General features: G+C 37.8%; 1 protein-coding gene across 1 annotated transcript in view; it reads left to right on the forward strand.

Moving 5' to 3' along the window:
• The window catches only part of LOC136155195 (centrosomal protein of 135 kDa-like), a 38436-nt gene extending 24875 nt beyond the window's left edge, over positions 1–13561 (forward strand). The window contains 3 exon segments of the mRNA XM_065917058.1: positions 547–685; positions 4296–4519; positions 13388–13561. Coding sequence (XP_065773130.1) covers positions 547–685; positions 4296–4519; positions 13388–13552 — 528 coding nt within the window. The 3' untranslated portion in view covers positions 13553–13561.
• Positions 13562–22799: the final 9238 nt, after the last annotated feature.

The following is a 22799-nucleotide window of genomic DNA, read 5'->3' on the forward strand; positions in this document are numbered from 1 at the left end:
GTGGTCTCAGAGCACCGTCTGCACTTACATATACCTGTGGTGGTCTCAGAGCACCGTCTTCGCTTATGTAAACCCGTGGTGATCTCGGAGCACCGTCTGCGCTTACGTATACCCGTGGTGGTCTTAGAGCACTGTCTATTTTCACTTTTCTTTAAACACAAAAACGCCTTAAAATTTTTTGTTGAGCAAGTCATATTCACTTTTTTGAAAGACAATATGCTAAACAAATTAAAATAAAATAAAATCCAATAATTCTACTACTTTACAAGGGAGCACTGTTGAGTTTGGGTTTTATGATGCTTTTAGCCTCAATTGAGAATTAACTTTAATTGAAATGGTATATATTTGACTGACTAAAAGTGTGTGTATGTGAATTACTCTTAAATAAGTGTGCTTTCATGTTTTGTACAGTTTCTAGAAATCTTAATTTTTTTTAAAAATTTTTTAATTTTTTTAATTTTTCAGTGAGTTTTGTCATACATTGATATGAATCAGCCATAGAGTTACACATATTAGAAATCTTAATTTTAGTGTTAAAATTTTCAGGAATTAAGCTTATGTCATAAAGAACAGGAGAGGCTGAATGATGAACTCCTTAAAAAATCAGACCTGGAAACTGTTGTTCATCAGCTTGAACAAGAAAAGCAAAGACTTAACAAAAAAATTGAAAGTTTTGCAGTTACAGGTAAAATATAAAATGTTAATAACTTAAAAAGTGTGATTTCCTCTTAATGTTTTATTTTTAGTAGTAGATGGTGTTTCTTTTTCATTCATTCATTCAATAAATATTTGTTGCATGTTTGCGATGTATCAGAAACCAGACTAGGCACTGAGATACAGTAGAAAATCTCTCTCCCTCAAGGACCTTACAGGAACCTTTTATATTCTGACTAGTTGGTACAGGGAACCCCAGCTGAATATTTTCCAATGAAAATTTATCTTTCTTTGAGACACAGGATAATAGAATTAAGACTATGGGGAAGACCATTATGAAATAGTGGGAAGTTGAAGTACAGAATCTTTTTAAGTAAATGCAGTTTTATCACCTTCAGGCACACACACACACACATGCACACACTTAACATACTTGAAATAGGCTAACTTTCTACCAGGTACCTTATCCTAAATGAATTGGTTTAAGGAACTTGTAAGAATTCATTCATTCATTCATTTGACAAATGGTTATGAGCCTGTAGTGCTGGGATGTATAAAGGTAAACAAGATACACAGGCCCACTGCTCTTGTGGAGGCTTTAATATAGTTAGGGAGAAAAACTGGTAGCACATAAGTGAAGGAATTAATCTCAGATGATCAGGGTATTAGATAAAATGGGAGGGTATGCTAGAGATCATCTGATCAAAGGGCTTAGTGCTGGACACCAAGCCTTATGACAATCTGGGGCAATCTTCCAGGCAGGGGGGATGACAAGTGCAGAATCCTGGTGCCATCAAACTCCATGTGTCTGAGGAAGTGAAGGAAAGCCAGTGTGCTATTTTAAGAAGCTGCTGTATCCTAGGCTCTTCAGCATCCGTGGGGCTAATCTATCTGACCCCTTGTCTGCTTAACCAGCTGTTTGACTTGAGCATGTTCTTTAATGTTACTTCAGTTTCCCTGTCTCTGTGGTTAAGATGGCACCTAACCCAAAAGGTTGTCATGAGGATTAAATGAGTTCATATATTATTAAAGTGCTTAGGCCTACATATGAAAGTTAGCAATTTTACTTCCTTTCATGCTATGTCTATCTTGCCATTTCAGCATAATCTCTCAGATACCTGAAACTCCCTTGTTTCTTTGTGTTTTGAATGCATCCTCCTACCCAAAATCCAGCCGTGGATCAGCTAAAACATTCACACGTGAGCAGCTAAGCGCTGCTTGCCTGTGCCCCAGTTGAGTTCAGTTCAGTCACTCAGTCGTAGCCGACTCTTTGCGACCCCATGGACTGCAGCACACCAGGCCTCCCTATCCACTCCAGCTCCCAGAGTTTACTCAGACTCATGTCCATTGAGTCAGTGGTGCCATCCAGCCATCTCATCCTCTGTCGTCCCCTTCTTCTCCCGCCTTCAATCTTTCCCAGCATCAGGGGCTTTTCCAATTAGTCAGCTCTTCACATCAGGTGGCCAAAGTACTGGAGTTTCAGCTTCAGCATCAGTCCTTCCAATGAACACCCAGGACTGATCTCCTTTAGGATGGACTGGTTGGATCTCCTTGCAGTCCAAGGGACTCTCAAGGGTCTTCTCCAACACCACAGCTCAAAAGCATCAATTCTCTGGCACTCAGCTTTCTTTTTAGTCCAACTCTCACACCCATACATAACTACTGGAAAAGCCATAGTTTTGACTAAATGGACCTCTGTTGTCAAAGTAATGTCTCTGCTTTTAATATGCTGTCTAGGTTGGTCATAACTTTTCTTCCTAGGAGCAAGCGTGTGCCCCGGACGGTAGCTATAGCACTGGAAGTTACATGGCCCCGAACCACAGCGCCCCCTTCAGTGAGGTATGGAGATCTTACTCTATATTCCTTACTGCTTGATCTCCCATCCTGCGGGAACATACTCAAGTGTTTTTCATTCTCAGTAAACCCATTCTGAGTAGATGATCTTACCTCCAGTTTTCCTAAAAGAACAGAAGCCATCAGGGAGGCATTCCATGTTTCCTGTCCCCAGATCTTGAACCTGTCCATCCTTATCTTCCCTGTTAGAGTGGAGCCATTTGGCTTTTATGATGGGCCACTGCCTCCATCTGTTCTCTAGGTCCCATTCTCTCTCACTTTAAAATGCTACATATTATCTCTTTTTGATAACATTAGCTTTTGTACTGTTTTTTCCCCATTGGTATTCAAACATGCTTTTCCCTTTTCCCATTCTAAAGCAAAAACTGTGACCCATCCCTATCCAGCTACTCTTTCCTCCTCATTATAGCTTTTACATCTTGAAAAGTCATTCATCCCTGCTTTTCTGCTTGATCACCTTCTATCCTTTAGCACCTCTGCTGCTGCTGCTGCTAAGTTGCTTCAGTAGTGTCTGACTCTGTGTGACCCCATAGACGGCAGCCCACCAGGCTCCTCTGTCCACAGAGTTCTCCAGGCAAGAATACTGGGGTGGTTTGCCATTTCCTTCTTCATTTAGCACCTCAGTCCACTCCAGTTTGCTTCTGTCCTCTACTTCACCAGTACAACTGCTCTCGTTAAGGTCACCAGTCACCTCCATTGTGCCAAATACAGTGGACACTTTTCATTCATCAGTTTGACTTACCATTTAAGGCATTTGCCCATTCCTTCAGCTCTCTTACTTTCTTAACCTCTCTGGTCACTCAGAATAAATTCTGCTGTTCATCCTCTGGATTGTATTGCACACTGTTCTTTTGTGACTCTTGTCCTGCTACAGTTAGAATAATTATTTGACCTTGGACATGTTTTTCATACTGTATTCTTAGCTCATGCTGGACCTACAGTAAATTCTCAATAATTATCTGTCAAATGAATGAAAGAAGATGGTAAGTGACTTGGAATATGTCTTGAAAATCACTTCATGACTTTGAATTGTAAAGAACATCAGTTAAATTAGATTGAACTATACAAAATTGCCAATATTAGGCAACTTTTGGCTTCCCAGGTGGTCCTAGAGGTGAAGTACCTGCCTGCCAGTGCAGGAGACATGAATGATGGGGGTTCCATCCCTGGGTTGGTAAGATCCCCTGGAGGAGGGCATGGCTACCCACTCCAGGATTCTTGCCGTGGACAGAGGAGCCTGGTGGGCTACATACAGTCCATGGGGTCGCCTAGAGTCAGACACAACTGAAGTGACTTAGCATGCATGCATGCACAGGCTACTTTTGACTCCTGAAAATGTCATTTCTATGGTAAAAGTTAATAATTGTGCTTGTGTGAGGAAAGACTAGTTATTCTGTGTATACTATGTTAAATTTAAGCTTCATGTTAAAGTCACGCATATTATAACCAGTTTGAACAGGTAAATTTTCTTTTAGTGCATTTTCAGGTCATCAGAGAGTAAGTACCATGTGATAATTTATTGTTCACTGTGTAGTACTGAATAGTACCCAGACTTGTATATGACAAAAGCAGGACTTGACTTATTGGATTTTATTTAAACTTTTAATATAATTTTTTTTAAATCTTTTCCTTTCAGCATTTACCTCTTTGATATTTGGCAGTTGTAGGTGATATGCAAAACAGCTAATGATTTTTAGTAGCTTTCATTGTAAAAATTATAGTTTATTTGGCTGATTATACATTTTATATGCAACATTGTTTTAAGATTTTATGACTTTAATTTGCAGAAAGAGAACTTACTGTGGAAATTGAGAGGATGAGACTAGAACATGGAATAAAACGACGAGACAAGTCACCTTCTCGTTTAGATACGTTTCTGAAAGGTATAGAAGATGAATGAGATTTTTATAAGAAAGAACTAAAAAAACTCCAACATATAATACAGCGAAGATCTTGCTCTAGAAGTCATTCTACATGTGAAAAAATTCCAGTATTTAAAACACTAGAAAAGGTAATATCTCTTTGTGAGAGTGTTTGATAAGGCAAAAAAGAGCTTTATGAGCAAACTTTTGGTTTATTATTGTAATAATGTAATGTTATTCATACTTATTTTTAGGAAGTTTTTCTTAATTTTCATTTTTGTAGTCTTCTGTGACCATTTTGTAGTCTGTGACTTTAGGAACACTGCATTAATTAGGAAAACTACTTAAGAACAAAGTGTAAGGTACTGATTCCTGGAAATTAAGGGAGATTGAATAGCTCATTATATATCTGGGAAGAGTGCAGGGGCATCTGAGCTTCCAGAAACTGGATCCAGGAACTCATGCTGCTGGACACTTCCTCTCTTTCTAATCTTTACTTTTGGTATCATCTGCATTTTCTCTCTTTAAGTAGAATGGCTTTGTCTCCATGGCAGGCTACGTGGCTTCAGGCCATTCCCATTCTTGGACCAGTCAGAAAGGCAGGCCACATTGTACAGACCAGGCATCTTCTATGATAACTGTGCAAAAGGAAGGGGTAAAAAATGGCAGTGAGCACTGGACAGATCATCCCCTTTGTCCACTACAATCATGTTTGCAACTTGATGGTCTGAAGATGTATAAGGTTAACGATGATGAATAAAAACATGAGAATAAAAACATGTCCTCATTTTAGGTCTTAATTATTTTCAAAATTTTATGACTATCATTTGGGTTCTTTACATTTTTCTTTCTTTCTTTTTTCATTTATTTTTATTAGTTGGAGGCTAATTACTTTACAATATTGTAGTGGTTTTTGCCATACATTGACATGAATCAGCCATGGATTTACATGTGTTCCCCATCCTGATCCCACCTCCCACCTCCCTCCCCATCCCATCCCTCTGGGTCATCCCAGTATCCCATCCCAGCACTTGTTCCTGACCAGCCCTGAGCACTTGTCTCATGCATCCAACCTGGACTGCTGATCTGTTTCACACTTGATAATATACATGTTTCAATGCTATTCTCTCAGATCATCCTACCCTCGCCTTCTCCTACAGAGTCCAAAAGTCTGTTCTGTACATCTGTGTCTCTCTCTCTGTTTTGCATATAGGGTTATCATTACCATCTTTCTAAATTCCATATATATGTGTTAGTATACTGTAATGGTCTTTATCTTTCTGGCTTGCTTCACTCTGTATAACGGGCTCCAGTTTCATCCATCTCATTAGAACTGATTCAGATGAATTCTTTTTAACGGCTGGGTAATATTCCATGGTGTATATGTACCACAACTCCCTTATCCATTCGTCTGCTGATGGGCATCTAGGTTGCTTCCATGTCCTGGCTATTATAAACAGTGCTGCGATGAACATTGGGGTGCACGTGTCTCTTTCAGATCTGGTTTCCTCAGTGTGTATGCCCATAAGTGGGATTGCTGGGTCATATGGCAGTTCTATTTCCAGTTTTTTAAGAAATCTCCACACTGTTCTCCATAGTGGCTGTACTAGTTTGCATTCCCACCAACAGTGTAAGAGGGTTCCCTTTTCTCCACACCCTCTCCAGCATTTATTGCTTGTAGACTTTTGGATAGCAGCCATTCTGACTGGCGTGTACCCCTTTTGGATAGCAGCCATTCTGACTGGCGTGTACCTCATTGTGGTTTTGATTTGCATTTCTCTGATGATGAGTGATGTTGAGCCTCTTTTCATATGTTTATTAGCCATCTGTATGTCTTCTTTGGAGAAATGTCTGTTTAGATCTTTGGCCCATTTTTTGATTGGGTCATTTATTTTTCTGGAATTGAGTTGCAGGAGTTGCTTGTATATTTTTGAGATTAATCCTTTGTCTGTTTCTTCATTTGCTGTTATTTTCTCCCATTCTGAAGTGTGTCTTTTCACTTTGCTTATAGTTTCCTTTGTTGTGCAAAAGCTTTTAAGTTTCATTAGGTCCCATTTGTTTATTTTTGCTTTTATTTCCAATATTCTGGGAGGTGGGTCATAGAGGATCTTGCTGTGATTTGTATCAGAGAGTGTTTTGCCTATGTTCTCCTCTAGGAGTTTTATAGTTTCTGGTCTTACATTTAGATCTTTAATCCATTTTCAGTTTATTTTTGTGTATGGTGTTAGAAAGTGTTCTAGTTTTATTCTTTTACAGGTGGTTGACCAGTTTTCCCAGCACCACTTGTTAAAGAGGTTGTCTTTTTTTCCATTGTATACCCTTGCCTCCTTTGTCGAAGATAAGGTGTCCATAGGTACCTGGATTTATCTCTGGGCTTTCTATTCTGTTCCATTGATCTGTATTTCTGTCTTTGTGCCAGTACCATACTGTCTTGATGACTGTGGCTTTGTAGTAGAGCCTGAAGTCAGGCAGGTTGATTCCTCCAGTTCCATTCTTCTTTCTCAAGATTGCTTTGGCTATTCAAGGTTTCTTGAATTTCCATACAAATTGTGAAATTATTTGTTCTAGTTCTGTGAAAAATACCATTGGTAGCTTGATAGGGATTGCATTGAATCTATAGATTGCTTTGGGTAGTATACTCATTTTCACAATACTGATTCTTCCAATTTATGAACATGGTCTATTTCTCCATCTGTTTGTGTCCTCTTTGATTTCTTTCATCAGTGTTTTATAGTTTTCTATATATAGGTCTTTTGTTTCTTTAGGCAGATATACTCCTATGTATTTAATTCCTTTTGTTGCAATGGTGAGTGGTATTGTTTTCTTAATTTCTCTTTCTCTTTTCTCATTGGTAGTGTATAGAAATGCAAGGCATTTCTGTGTGTTAATTTTATATCCTGCTACATTACTGTATTTATTGATTAGCTCTAATAATTTTCTGGTAAAATCTTTAGGGTTTTCTATGTAGAAGATCATGTCATCTGCAAACAGTGAGAGTTTTACCTCTTCTTTTCCTATCTGGATTGCTTTTATTTCTTTTTCTGCTCTGATTGCTGTGGCCAACACTTCCAAAACTATGTTGAATAGTAATGGTGAGAGTGGGCACCCTTGACTTGTTCCTGACTTTAAGGGAAATGCTTTCAATTTTCACCATTGAGGACAATGTTTGCTGTGGGTTTGTCATATATAGCTTGTGTTATTATGTTGAGGTATGTTCCTTCTATTCCTGCTTTTTGGAGAATTTTTATCATAAATGGATGTTGAATTTTGTCAAAGGCTTTCTCTGCATCTATTGAGATAATCATGTGGTTTTTATCTTTCAATTTGTTAATGTGGTGTATTACATTGATTGATTTGCAGATATTAAAGAATCCTTGCATTCCTGGGATAAAGCCCACTTGGTCATGATGTATGATCTTTTTAATATGCTGTTGGATTCTGTTTGCTAGAATTTTGTTAAGGATTTTTGCATCTATGTTCATCAGTGATATTGGCCTGTAGTTTTCTTTTTTTGTGGCATCTTTGTCTGGTTTTGGAATTAGGGTGATGGTGGCCTCATAGAATGAGTTTGGAAGTTTGCCTTCTTCTGCAATTTTCTGGAAGAGTTTGAGTAAGATAGGTGTTAGCTCTTCTCTAAATTTTTGGTAGAATTCAGCTGTGAAGCCATCTGGTCCTGGGCTTTTGTTTGCTGGAAGATTTCTGATTACAGTTTCGATTTCCGTGCTTGTGATGGGTCTGTTAAGACTTTCTATTTCTTCCTGGTTCAATTTTGGAAAGTTATACTTCTCTAAGAATTTGTCCATTTCTTCCAAGTTGTCCATTTTATTGGCATAGAGCTGGTGGTAGTAGTCTCTTATGATCCTTCATATTTCAGTGTTGTCTGTTGTGATCTCTCCATTTTCATTTCTAATTTTGTTGATTTGGTTCTCCCTTTGTTTCTTGATGAGTCTGGCTAACGGTTTGTCAGTTTTGTTTACCTTTTCAAAAAACCAGCTTTTAGCTTTGTTGATTTTTTCTATGGTCTCTTTTGTTTCTTTTGCATTTATTTCTGCCCTAATTTTTAAGATTTCTTTCCTTCTGCTAACCCTGGGGTTCATTTCTTCCTTCTCTAGTTGCTTTATGTGTAGAGTTGGGTTGTTTATTTGACTTGTTTCTTGAGGTAAGCCTGTAATGCTATGAACCTTCCCCTTAGCACTGCTTTTACAGTGTCCAGATTCTTCTTTCTTTTAAACGTTGGAGTTAGAGGATTCCTGGAGGCTTCTATGACCCTCACATTATCTACATACTGGATAAAATTAGAGAAGTTGGAAGTACAGTCATTAAAACTCAGGACATTTGATTTTAGACTTGGCTGCATTTACCAACTCTGTCATCTTTTTCTTGAAGATCTGCCTACTGCCAAATGGTTTTGAGACATTTTCTGATTAGACTGTTTTGTAACTTCATTGGCTCCTGACTGAATTTGATTTGGAGTGTTTGTTTAAACACTGTGCTTTGTTATCTGTTAAGAGCACAATGAATGGGTGGGGACATACAGTTAAGTTAATTTATGTGTGCTGAGTTGTTTTTTAAGCTCCAAATATACTTAGGAATCAAGAAAAAGAAATCACTGAATTGATCACCTTCATTGTGTGGGACAGTCTTCTTCAAAAATGTTGATTAGTTTAATCAACTTATTAAGTAGAACTGAGTGGGTAAGTGTCTCAGTACTTTTAAATGTTGGATTTGTTTGCTTGGTGTGAATTCATGGTTGAAAGGCAAGTTGAGATATGGGTAAGTTACTGGTAAAATTAGGAGGGGCCTTCCCCCCTTCATCTTATTTAGTTTCTTGAAATGTTCTAATGACACCTGACATGATTCATTTTGTAAAGTTTAGAAAGTTGGGACCTTGGTAGCATTTTAGAGTCCAGTAGTAAATTTCAGGCGTGGTAGGGAATAATGGGTGATGTACGTGAGTGAAATGGGTGGAGTGTAAGACAGTTGTGAGTGCTGTGAACTAAGGAGTAAATTCTAGTCTAAAACTGGGTGTTTTAAGCTTGTTTAGAAACAGTTGTTGGCAGACAGCATAGACCTGTCTCAAGCTCGATTTGGTACAGGCTGTGTTTTCAACCCCTGCTTTTTATAGCAAATTGTTGGGCAGAGTTTCCTGGGATTGCTGCAACTCAGAAAATATATTGACATTTTTTTGTATCGGTAATTTTTTTTTTCATTTATTTTTATTAGTTGGAGACTAATTACTTTACATTATTGTAGTGGTTTTTGCCATACATTGACGTGAATCAGCCATGAATTTACATGTGTTTCCCATCCCAATCCCCCCTCCCGCCTCCCTCTCCACCCCATCTCTCTGGGTCTTCCCAGTGCACCAGCCCTGAGCACTTGTCCCATGCATCCAACCTTGGCTGGTGATCTGTTTCACCCTTGATAGTATACTTGTTTCAATGCTCTTCTCTCAGGACATCCCACCCTCGCCTTCTCCCACAGAGTCTAAAAGTCTGTTCTGTACATCTGTGTGTCTTTTTCTGTTTTGCATATAGGGTTTTCGTTCTCTGTTGTCTATGTAGGGACAGCGCTGGTCTCTTTGACCTTGTACTCACCAGATTTCCAAATGTGAGTTTTGGGTATAGTGTAATGGGAAATGCTTTGGAGTTGGAAACCTTATTAGAAGCTTCAACTCCAGACACTGGCTTAGACAAGTTACCTAACTCATGGCTTCCTGATTTGCAAAGTGAGGAATGTATCTACAACCTCTTATGAAGATTACATGACATAATTGTATAAGGGTCTAACATAACATCTAATTCGTAGTAAATGTTTTATTTCTTTATTATTTGCTGATTTAAAGCACATCTGCTGCTGCTGCTAAGTCGCTTCAGTCATGTCCAACTCTGTGCGACCCCATAGACAGCAGCCCACCAGGCTTCTCCGTCCCTGGGATTCTCCAGGCAGGAATACTGGAGTGGGTTGCCGTTTCCTTCTCCCAAGCACATCAGGTGTAGATAGAAAGTTAGGTTTAATTCAGTAGATGTGTACTGAGAGCATACTATGAATGTGGCATGCAGGATACAAGATAAAGAAGACCTGTTTCCTAGTCTCAGTCTAGCATTGTGGGTATGTGTACATGAGTTTGTGTATGTGTGCATGTGTGTTTAGGAAAAATGGAGTGATAAAAGGGAATTATTAGCACTCATACATACATACAAGACACATTTAGCGAAGTGGGGAATTCATTCATTTTAGAATTACATGCTAAGTACTGAAGGTGTGGTGGGAAGGACCTCCTGTGTCTCTGAGGGCACTTGCGTTTTAGTGTTGGTGGTGGTTCAGTCTGTAAGTCACGTCTGACTCTCTGCAACCCCATGGACTGCAGCACACCAGGCTTCCCTGTCCTTCACCATCTTCTTGAGCTTTCTCAAACTCATGTCTGTTGAGTCAGTGATGCCATCCAGCCATCTCGTCTTCTGTCATCCCCTTCTCCTCCTGCCTCCTGTCTTTCCCGGCATCAGGGTCTTTTCCAATGAGTTTGCTTTTCACACCAGGTGGCCAAAGTATTGGAGCTTCAGCTTCAGTATCAGTCCTTCCAGTGATTATTCAGGGTTGATTTCCTTTAGAATTGAGTGGTTGGATCTCCTTGCTGTCCAGGGGATTCTCAAGAGTCTTCTCCAGCATCACAGTCTGAAAGCATCGATTCCTGGGCTCTCAGCCCTCTTTTTGGTCCAACTCTCACATCTGTAAATGACTACTGGAAAACTGTAGCTTTGACTATACAGACCTTTGTCAGAGAAGTAATATCTCTCTTTGTAGTACTCTGTCTAGGTCTGTCATAGCTTTTCTTCCAAGGAGCAAACATCTTTTAATTTCATGGCTGCAGTCACCATCCACAGTGATTTTGGAGCCCAAGAAAATAAAATCTGTCACTCTTTCCACTTTCTCTGCATCTATTTGCTATAAAGTGATGGGACCAGATGCCATGATCTTAGTTTATTGAATGTTGAGTTTTAAGCCAGCTTTTTCACTTTCCTCTTTCACCATCATAAAGAGGCTCTTTAGTTCCTCTTCACTTTCTGCCATTAGGATGGTAACATCTGCATATCTGAGGTTGTTGATATTTCTCCTGGCAGTCTTGATTCCAGCTTGTGAGTCACCTATCCAGGTATTTTGCATGATGTACTCTGCATATAAGTTAAATAAGCAGGGTGACAATATACAAAACTTGATGTACTCCTTTCCCAATTTTGAACCAATCCGTTGTTCCATGTCCAGTTCTAACTATTGCTTCCTGACCTGCATACAGGTTTCTCAGTAGACAGGTAAGGTGTCTGGTACTCCTATCTCTTTAAGAATTTTCCACAGTTTGTTGTGATCCATATGATCCATACAGTCAAAGGCTTTAGCACAGTCAGTGAAGCAGATTCTTTTTTTTTTTTTTTATTTCTCTTGCTCTTCCTATGACCCAGTGGATGTTGGCAATTTGATCTCTGATTTTAGTGATAAAGACACACTAAACACCCAGTTGTGTAAATAACTTTATAATCTCATTTATAGTAAGTATTAATGAGGAAAGAATACAGGAAATTTTCAGAATGCTATGAGAGTATATAGAGGGAGATCTAAATTAGATTGGAGAATCTGGAAGGACTCCTTACAGAGAGTGGCGTTTAAGCTGAGACCTAGATAATAATGAAAAACAGACTGTCAAATCCTTATTCGTTGAGCTCTCCTTTTCTAAAATCTAGGCATACCACCTCCTTTCTGTAAAAATATTTTTATTTAAATATGGTTACGTCATAGGTTCTCTTTTATCGTTATTTAAATGTTAATTAAGTCCTCACCCTAATTGCTTTTATCCTGTAATACAGATGCATTTTGTCCTTCAAGGTGTCCAGATAGCTAATCTCATTCATTTTCCCTGGACTTTTCTTGCTTAACCAAGAGGATAACTTATTTCCAAGTGGCAGGTGAAGGATACTTCATGGATATTTACCATTTACCAAGTGTACTTTGGACATGGTTTGTACATAGTAGATATTGAATACCATAGATCAGAATGCTTTCCAATGTAGCAAAATACCAGATTGTCACTATCTCTGGAGCTTCTGCATATAGTACTTGAACATTAATATGCCATAGACCCCAAGTGTACATTTGCCATATTTATTTTCTACAATAACTATGAAGTTAATGGGTTTTTTTTTAAGTTGTACTGAAGTAATAGGTATAATTTTGTTTTAGGAATGTTGGAAGTACTTGCTTATTCAGTGAATATCCTAATGTGCACCGTCTGGTAGAAATATTTATATTTATCTGATTGCAGAAAAAATAGAGCTCACATAGGTTTGGTGCTGGGACAGTTGGGGGCTGGTATGCCTGGGAAATTGATCTTGGATTTAGTCTCAGGAAACACTGAGGAATGTGCTAGGCTGTTAAGTTACTTGTGCTGGGTGAGCAGGTGAGCAGGTATTCACATACCCGCTTGATTCCTCCCATGGAGAGGGCTATGAACTAGTGATTCCCAGCTCCAAATGAATCAGAATCACTTGGAGGGCTTGATAAACCAGTTACTGGGCCCTGCCCCCATAGTTTCTGATTGAGTAGGTCTGGGATATACCTCAAAATTTGCATGCCTTGCATGTTCGCAGATACTGTATGCTTCCAGTCTGGGGATTATACTTTAGTTACAACAGCAGTATACACAACTGGGGTAGAGTGACACTTGAAGCATCTGATGGGGTCTCATCAAGTAGGATCAGTGGCAGCTGGGTCTCTTGCTGGGAACTCGAAGGTCTGGAAATTTGCCCCAGTATTGCCAGCATTCTCTCTCCTGCTCTCCTTATAGATTAATAATTGTGTTCCTTAATTACATTAAAGGAAGTTGTGTTCTTTTTGTCTGTTAGCATCTTTCAGTCAGTCTCATCTTCAGCATCCTTGTGCCAACCATGTGGTGATAATTCTGTCTTGAATTATCTTGAAACAATATTGTCTTGAAATGATAACTGCTGTCTTGAATTATGTTTCAGGGTGATTGCGACTCAGATATCCATCTCGTCACAAGAGAAAGAGACGAACTTCAGCGTATGCTAGAAAGATTTGAAAAGCACATGGTGGATATACAGTCCAATGTTAAATTATTGACAGCAGAAAGAGATAAACCAAGTATCTTATATAAGATATTGATTATGTAACACCAGTTAACTATAATGGAACCAGTATATATCCTTTATATTACTGTAGTATATGGATTTTAGGGATATCCCTTCATAGTTAGTAGTTTCTACTATCATCCTGTGCCCAAAGCAGAATTTTCTATTGTTTTTTCATATTTATTTTTCCTCTTTTCTAGCCTATCTATGGGTCAGGTCAGTTTGGGATAATTCCCTATTTCTCAAACTACTGAATGGGTCTTAGCCTGACTCTGAGTCAAGTGTTTGCTTGGGATTCAATCACGTTGGGTTATGTGTATCTTCCAGTGGGTAGCACTAACTAATGCTTGGATGTTAGTTGAATGTTAAGGACTTAGCTTTGAGGGATAGGGAGGGGAGATTGACTAGGTTGGACCAGTTACAAGCCTCAGTTGTCAGAAGGCAAAGTGAGTCTGAGCAAAGCATCATGTTTATCACCACAATTTGTTCTCATACCAATCTCCCATGAAATCCTATTGCTGTTTTGAAAGGAAGAGAAAGATATAGAGTTAAAAGGCCAAGTTGAAGGAGCTTTTCTTTCTTTTGAAGTTTTTTTGGGATTCTGCAGTACATATTGATCTACTTTCTGGGTTTTTCCTGCAGGTGGCTTAGATTTCAGCTTTCTTGGGTCTGCTTACTTAATTAGTAGTTGTCCATCTGCTATTTGGCTTTCAAAATTTTGTGGTTGGCACTTCTCTCCATCTTCTTGTCTTTTTGTTTTAATTATTACTATTATTGCTTGAATCCTCTTACTCTCAGTCTTTAGTATGTCATTTTATTTATAAGTTAGAATTTTTTTTATATTTCCTTAATTTTTTTCCCCATTTATTTTTATTAGATGGAGGCTAATTACTTTACAATATTGTAGTGGGTTTGGTCATACATTGACATAAATCAGCCATGGATTTACATGTGTTCCCCATCCTGATCCCCCCTCCCGCCTCCCTCTCCACCCCATCCCTCTGGGTCTTCCCAGTGCACCAGCCCTGAGCACTTGTCTCCTGCATCCAGCCTGGGCTGGTGATCTGTTTCACCCTTGATAGTATACTTGTTTCAAAGTTATTCTCTCAGAACATCCCACCCTCGCCTTCTCCCACAGAGTCTAAAAGTCTGTTCTGTACATCTGTGTGTCTTTTTCTGTTTTGCATATAGGGTTATCGTTACCATCTTTCAAAATTCCATATATATGCGTTAGTATACTGTATTGGTCTTTATCTTTCTGGCTTACTTCACTCTGTATAATGGGCTCCAGTTTCATCCATCTCATTAGAACTGATTCAAATGAATTCTTTTTAACGGCTGAGTAATATTCCATGGTGTTATGTACCACAGCTTTCTTATCCATTCGTCTGCTGATGGGCATCTAGGTTGCTTCCATGTCCTGGCTATTATAAGCAGTGCTGCAATGAACATTGGGGTGCACGTGTCTCTTTCAGATCTGGTTTCCTCGGTGTGTATGCCCAGAAGTGGGATTGCTGGGTCATATGGCAGTTCTATTTCCAGTTTTTTAAGAAATCTCCACACTGTTCTCCATAGTGGCTGTACTAGTTTGCATTCCCACCAACAGTGTAAGAGGGTTCCCTTTTCTCCACACCCTCTCCAGCATTTATTGCTTGTAGACTTTTGGATAGCAGCCATTCTGACTGGCATGTAATGGGACCTCATTGAGATTTTGATTTGCATTTCTCTGATGATGAGTGATGTTGAGCATCATGTAATGGGACCTCACTGAGGTTTTGATTTGCATTTCTCTGATGATGAGTGATGTTGAGCATCTTTTCATGTGTTTGTTAGCCATCAGTATGTCTTCTTTGGAGAAATGTCTATTTAGATCTTTGGCCCACTTTTTGATTGGGTCATTTATTTTTCTGGAATTGAGCTGCAGGAGTTGCTTGTATATTTTTGAGATTAATCCTTTGTCTGTTTCTTCATTTGCTATTATTTTCTCCCATTCTGAAGGCTGTCTTTTCACCTTGCTTATAGTTTCCTTTGTTGTGCAAAAGCTTTTAAGTTTCATTAGGTCCCATTTGTTTCTTTTTGCTTTTATTTCCAATATTCTGGGAGGTGGGTCATAGAGGCTCTTGCTGTGATTTATGTCGAGAGTGTCTTGCCTATGTTCTCCTCTAGGAGTTTTATAGTTTCTGGTCTTACATTTAGATCTTTAATCCATTTTCAGTTTATTTTTGTGTATGGTGTTAGAAAGTGTTCTAGTTTCATTCTTTTACAAGTGGTTGACCAGTTTTCCCAGCACCACTTGTTAAAGAGGCTGTCTTTTTTCCATTGTATATTCTTGCCTCCTTTGTTGAAGATAAGGTGTCCATAGGTATGTGGATTTATCTCTGGGCTTTCTATTCTGTTCCATTGATCTATATTTCTGTCTTTTAGAATTTTTTAAAAATTAATTTATTTTTAAAGGTTACACCCATTTATTGTTATTATAAAATATTGGTTATTTTCTCTCTGCTGTACAATATATCCCTATAGCTTATTTTCTACATGACAGTTTGTACCTCTTACTCTCCTACCCCTATATTGTCCCTCCCCCTTCCTTCTCCTCACTGGTAACCACTAGTTTGTTCTCTATATTTATTTCTGCTTTCTTTTTGTTGTATTCACAAGTTTGTTGTATTTTTAGATTTCACACAAAAATGCAGTATCATACAGTATTTGTCTTACCCTTTTGAAGTATCTCACTTAGCATAATACCCTCCAAATCCATCCATATTACTACAAATGACAAAATTTCATTCTTTTTAATGGCCGAGGATTATTCCTGTGGGTGTGTGTGTGTGTGTGTGTGTGTGTGTGTGTGTATGTATCACATCTTCTTTATCCATTCACCTGTTGGTAGACACTTATGTTGCTTCCATATCTTGACAATTGTAAATAATTTTGGTATAAACATTGGGGTGTGTTATCCTTTCAAACTGGTGTTTTTGTCTTTTTCAGATATATACGCAGGAGTATAATTGCTGGTTCTATTTTTAATTTTTTTTAAAACTTCCATTCTGTTTCCCCAGTGGTTGCATCAATTACATTCCCACAAACAATGTACAAAATTCCCTTTTCTACACATCCTTGCCAATAATTTATTATCTGTGTTCATTTTATGATAGCCATTCTGACTGGTGTGAGGTGATATCTCACTGTAGTTTCGATTTGCATTTCCTTAACATTTAGTGATGTTGAGCATCTTTTCATGTGCCTGTTGTCTACTATCTTCATGTCCCTTTGGAAAAATGTATATTCATATTTTCTGCCCACTTTTTAATTGTTTTTTTTTATGTTGAGTTGTATTAATATGAGCTTTTTAATGTATGTTGGATATTAACTCCTTGTCAGTGATATCATTTGTAAATATTTTCTTCCATTGAGTAGGTTTTTTTTTTAGTCAATGGTTTCCTTTACTGTGCAAAATATTTTGGGTTTAATTAGGTTGCTTTTTATTTTTGCTTTTATTTACTTTGCTTTAGAAGACAGATCCAAAAAATATTGCTACAATTTATGTCAGAGTGTTCTGCCTACGTTTTCCTCTAGGAGTTTTATGGTTTTTGGTCTTAAATTTAGGTCTTTAATAAGCTGTTGTTGTTGTTTTTACTGAAGTCTTTAATTCATTTTGAGTTTATTGTGATATATGGTGTTAGAGAATGTTCTGATTTCATTCTCTTATGTGTAGCTGTCCAATTTTACCAGCACCATTTATTGAGAAGACTGTCTTTTCTCCGTTATATACCCTTGCCTCCTTTGCTATAGATTAATAGACCATAAGGGCATGGGTTTATTTCTGGGCTCTCTAATCTGTTCATTGATCCGTGTGTCTGTTTCTGTGTCAATACCAGGCTGTTTTGATTACTGTAGCTTTGTGGTGTGGCCTGAAATCAGGTAGGGTGATTCTTCCAGCTGTGTTCTTTCTCGAGACTGTTTTTGCTCTGCAGGGTTAAAGCTGGAAATGTTGATGATATTATAAGTGTGCAACAATGAAATTTCATGTAACTGAATATCTTAGAATATAGAGTTGATATGTTTTATTAGGAATTTAAAGAACTGATATGAGAGTTTTGAAAATTGCTAACTATAAAGGAGGGAGTTTGCAATAACAAATATTTATATAAAATCTAACAGCTATTTTATTGTACTTGTAATGTTTCTTATTACATATTTACTTGAGGAATACATCTGCTGATAGGCCAGCATAGCCTAAAAGTATTTTGAATTTTTAGAAACTTAAAATTCAGTGTCTGATTCACATCTTCTAAAATATATGTTCTTCTGCAAATCTTCCTTTGAATGATAAGAATATAATTACAGGAAAATTTCAGATTCTTTAGGTCCTGATAGAGGATTCTGAAAAAGTATGAGGATGACTTAGTAAACTCCTAGGTATAACAATAGCCCAGATATGTATATTGTTGATATTTCCAGAAGAAGGCCAATAAGTATTGATTATTATGATCTAAAAGAAATCATAATAGTCAATTATAATTAACACTAAAGAAAGGACACTGAAGGAAACAAAATACAGGTCTAAACTAAATATATTCTCTCAGGAGGCACAAGGATAAAACAGAATTTGAGGTTGCTACTACAGGGAACTGGGGAATGAATATTCTATTTATGCATCTAAGATTCTGAATGATTCTACATCCTCAACTCATTGGTGTTTTTACCTAGAAGGACAGGAGTTTTAAGAACCAGTCCATTTTCTGTTAGTTTTGGTCTGTCTTTAGCTAGTGCTTTAAGAGAATATTATGTACCAGAGTCACCTGGAGAAGTGTTAAATGCAGAGTCCTGGGCCATATCTGGCCTGCTGACTCAGGACACAGGCAGTCTAACAAGCTCCCCAGGTGAAACTCACTGAAACTTAAGAACGTCTCAACAAATGTACTTTTCTCACTAGATAGAGGTTTAGCTAGAGGTTCAGTCCTATTAATGCCGCCAGTTTTATAGAAGTGTTACCAACAAAAACTCTAGCATTTCTTTGAGATCTTCAATTTGGACTTGATTTAGACACAGTAAGTCTAAGTTAATATGCCAATTAGTTGCAACCTCATTACAAATAGGAAGTCCTCAGACTTTTCAGGAAAGAGACTGTCAAGAAATCACTTAATTTGTTGATGATTCCACTTTGAGCATACATCTGTCCCTGTCAAATTCACAAGTGTGGGGTCACTGAGGAGCCGAGACTGCACCTCTGCTCTCAGCCAGGACATGTGGAACGCTTGTGTATTCTTAAACACCCACAACCATTTCTCCAAGGGAGATGTTGAATTAAATAGCAGTTTAAGACTAATAAAGTAGTGCCCAGATCAAGCAAAAGGTTGCCTTCTAACATTATGAGGACATTCTCCTTGTGAATTTTCAAGGATAAAATAAGAGATTGGGCATTTGATTCCTTTTCCTCCTCCTCTTCCTCCTCATAGGGAATGTCTAATTGTTTTATCTGAGTCTTATTCCCTTTGTTCTCATATTCTTTTAAAAATGCTCAGTGAAGTGCTGAATGTCTGGCAATGAGTCTATTATTCCATTCTAGTTTTTCTAGAATGTTTTAAATTATAGATGTTTAAATTCTAAATGTTTCTAGTGTATTAAACTTTCTGTTTCAGGCTTAAAGGTATTGGCAAAAAGTTAGTAGAAAGCTCATTACATTTGCAGCAGGAGTTACTTATGAAAACTGTCTAAAGGTATTAAAGAACTTGTCTCTGAATTCTCCAATGGATGGTTCCTTTCTTTGCTTATAAGACGGGATCAGCATTCAATCTGTGCTCACAGGAGGGGAGAGTTTCCAAAAGACCTTGTCTAATATACACAACTTTTCTAAATTCTTCTGATTTCTTATGCAAATTGGGGTCTTTGAATCCTATCTTTCCATTCGACTCTTTCATAACAGAACACATATGTACTATTTGATATACACTTGGGGTTACTGGATTATTGATTCCTAAAACTATTTCTAATTCCTCTGCAAATTTTATCACTTGGCTTTTTGGCTCAGTATGAGACCAGACCTTAAAACAATGCAATTTTCCCTGTTTCTGATGGTGAGGGGAGGGGTGGTTAATTTTATGAAGTAATTGCACTTTGGAGATTTTTCTAGACAGTTAGGAGGTAAAAGGAAGAAGTCAAAGGAAGTAGAGAAACTTAAGTTGGGGGAAGATAAATAATAAAAGAGCTATTTGATTTGTACTAAGACTTGGAAGACTCTAAAAGAGACCATTTTTAGTTTTTCACTTTTTGTTTGCCTTGGCGAAGACATTTTAAGGGAACAATTTTGGAATCTAAATGCCTTAGATATTCCCTCAGAAACATAAAAAAAAAAAAAAAAAAAAAGCAGAACATTGGATATTTGGGATGCTGTGCTAGTGCTAAATCACTTCAGTTGTATCCAACCCTTTGTGGACCAATGGGCTGTAAGCCTGCCAGGCTCCTCTGTCTATGGAATTCTCCAGACAAGAACACTGGAGTGGGTAGCCATTCCCTTCTCAAGAGGATATTCCTGACTCAGGGATCAAACCCAGGTCTCCTGCACTGCAGGCAGATTTTTTACCATCTTAGTCAGGGAAACAAGTGAGCTGAGGCAAAACATCCACAGGATTTTCCAAAATTCAAAAGACACTTTCTGAACTTTTCAGTCCTCAGGGTCAGTTTGAGTAATGGATTTATCTACCTTACCCACATCCCCTCGCTGTGAACTCTTCCTTTGTAAATATACAACAAAAGATGACAGCGATAGAGACAAATTGTGTTGTAAGTAATAGCACTGACTTCCACCAAAGATAAAAGTTATTTAACTGAACATATAATCAAAGGATTCCTAAAATGAGTTTCTTATTTAAAGAAGACAAAATAAACTCAGCTTTTGGGGACCTTTAAAGAAAAGAAATCAGAGTTGGGACTCAATGTAAGACTTACCTCATCATCCCACTCACAGAGGCCAACAGCTTCCTGTACCAGCAAGAGGCTCAAAGGGCCAAAGAGGCAACCATGGTTCCAACTTGAGGTCCTGGACCATGGCCAAGAGAAGTTCTTGATTAGATTTTTACAGATCCCCAGTATTGTTGAACATTGGTTTCCCCCAGATGGCATCCAAACAGTCCATCAATAAGACAAATCTGAGTTTAGGTTAGAGAAGCATGGGAGAACACTATCTTGATAGTCCCTTAGAGGCAGTGGTGTGCTGAACCTAACTGCTGTTAGCCTGAGAAGGATCACCTTGGTAACTTGAAGTCAGCCATGATAGGAATACTTATACCACAGAAATCACCAAATTCCACAAATCAGGAATCCCCGCCCCCCCCCCCCCCCCCCCCCAGCCCCAGTGAGCTACTTACCTCAATAACATCTTAGGGTGTAGAAGCAAAGTTGGAATATTTAGGAGATGTTGAAGTTTGTTTTTGGGGGTTTCCCTGGTGGTTCAGATAGTAAAGAATCTGCCTGCAATGCAGGAGATGTGTGTTTGATCCTTGGGTGGGAAAGATCCCCTGGAGATGGAAATGGCAACCCATTCCAGAATGCTTGCCTCAAGAATCCCATGGATAGAAGAGCCTGGTGGGCTACAGTCCATGGGGTTGCAAGAGATTAAACATGAAGTTTGTTTAAGGCAAGTCTCTTAATCAGAAATTTTCGGTAGGATTAGGTAAAGATCATAATATAAAAGTTTAGGATTGAAGACACAACAAGGAGAGGATTTAAAGGATTTCCAAGAGTCTTGAAAATTTTGATACTCTCTGTTGAGATGTCAAACAGTTTGATGTTAATTAAAATAAGTCTTTTGATGTGTTCTTGAGACAGTAAAATTGCTTAAAACTTTTATCTTTCTGAGCAAGAGTTCCCTAGAGCAATAAAGTTGTATTGATAAAAACAATGAAATAATAAAGTTATGTTAATGTATAGAGTAAGTTATGTGGATGTGGATGGTTTTGGTTCTCACATATAATGCTTGAGTCTTCAAATTATATAAGAATTAAGGATAGGTTTCTATGGAACTATCACATCAAAAAGAAAAAGCTCATAGGAAATGTTCACTTGAAACTACTGTTCATTTTCAGCTTTAACAAAAAAACAAAAAAAAAATTTTTCTGACTTCACATTCTACTAGTATCTAAAGTCTTTTTTTTTAGACTAACATCTAAAATCAGTCCATGGGGTTGCAAAGAGTCAGACATGACTGAGTGACTGAACTGAACTAAACTGAAAGTCTTTTCCAAATGTTTAGTTTTTAATATGTCACTTTATCAAATGATAATAATTTAATTTAAATATATTGCATTTGTTTATTTGGGGAACCCAATTAAGAAATTTCTTTTCAGTGTCTTTTAAGGTACAATTAATGAACAACTTCACTTCCAGTCATTTGTTTCTACAAGACAACAATGTCAGTGGACAGCTCATTTAACATATCTGAAGTAGGTATCATATATGCCTATTTGTTATCATTTCAACTGTTAAGTACAATTTGTATTATTTCTTTCTTTTGTTTAGCAGAATGACAGGGTCAGAAGTCTGCAAGGGTTCAGAAATGAATTACTTGAGAGAAGAAAGAAAAAAAATTATTTTAATTAGACAAAAGAGAATCTTTAAATCATAAAATTTGAAAGCATCATTAACTTCCCCAATTCAATCTCATCTTTGCCCTATTGTGAACATTTCTAATGGGGAATAAGGACAGTATTTCTCTTTGTGGCTTATTATTCTTAAAATATTCTCTGTATTGAGCTAAAATTTATTCCCTTCCTTGTCCCTTCATTCTTCCTTCTGGAAATATATAAAGTAAATCAACTCCCTATACAGTTTAACACACTGAAGACACAATTATTGGGTTTTGATTATTTTTAGTTTTTTAGGTGTTTTTTTTCCCCCCTAAGAAAGGCAACTTGAGTTTATTCAACCATTCCTCTGTTTCAGAGATATTCAATGTATGGACCAATACTAACCCATGGCTGTTCCTTACCCTTTGGAAACTGTAAGTTATAGATCCACATCAACATAAAGAACTGTGGCAGAATATAAATCAGCATGCTGGGACTTCCCTCATGGTCCAGTGGTTAAGAATCTGCCTGCCAATACAGAGGACAAGAGTTCAATCCCTGGTCAGGGAACTAAGATCCTACATGTCACGGGACAACTAGTTGCAGCATATGCTGCAACACATAGCCCACGTGGTACAACACAGTGTCTGCACACTGCAAGAAGACCCAGCACTGCCAAAATTTAAAAAAAGAAATCAACATATTTGCTATCATCATTGAAAAAT

The sequence above is a fragment of the Muntiacus reevesi genome, unplaced genomic scaffold (assembly GCF_963930625.1).
Source record: "Muntiacus reevesi unplaced genomic scaffold, mMunRee1.1 SCAFFOLD_115, whole genome shotgun sequence".
Taxonomy (NCBI): domain Eukaryota; kingdom Metazoa; phylum Chordata; class Mammalia; order Artiodactyla; family Cervidae; genus Muntiacus; species Muntiacus reevesi.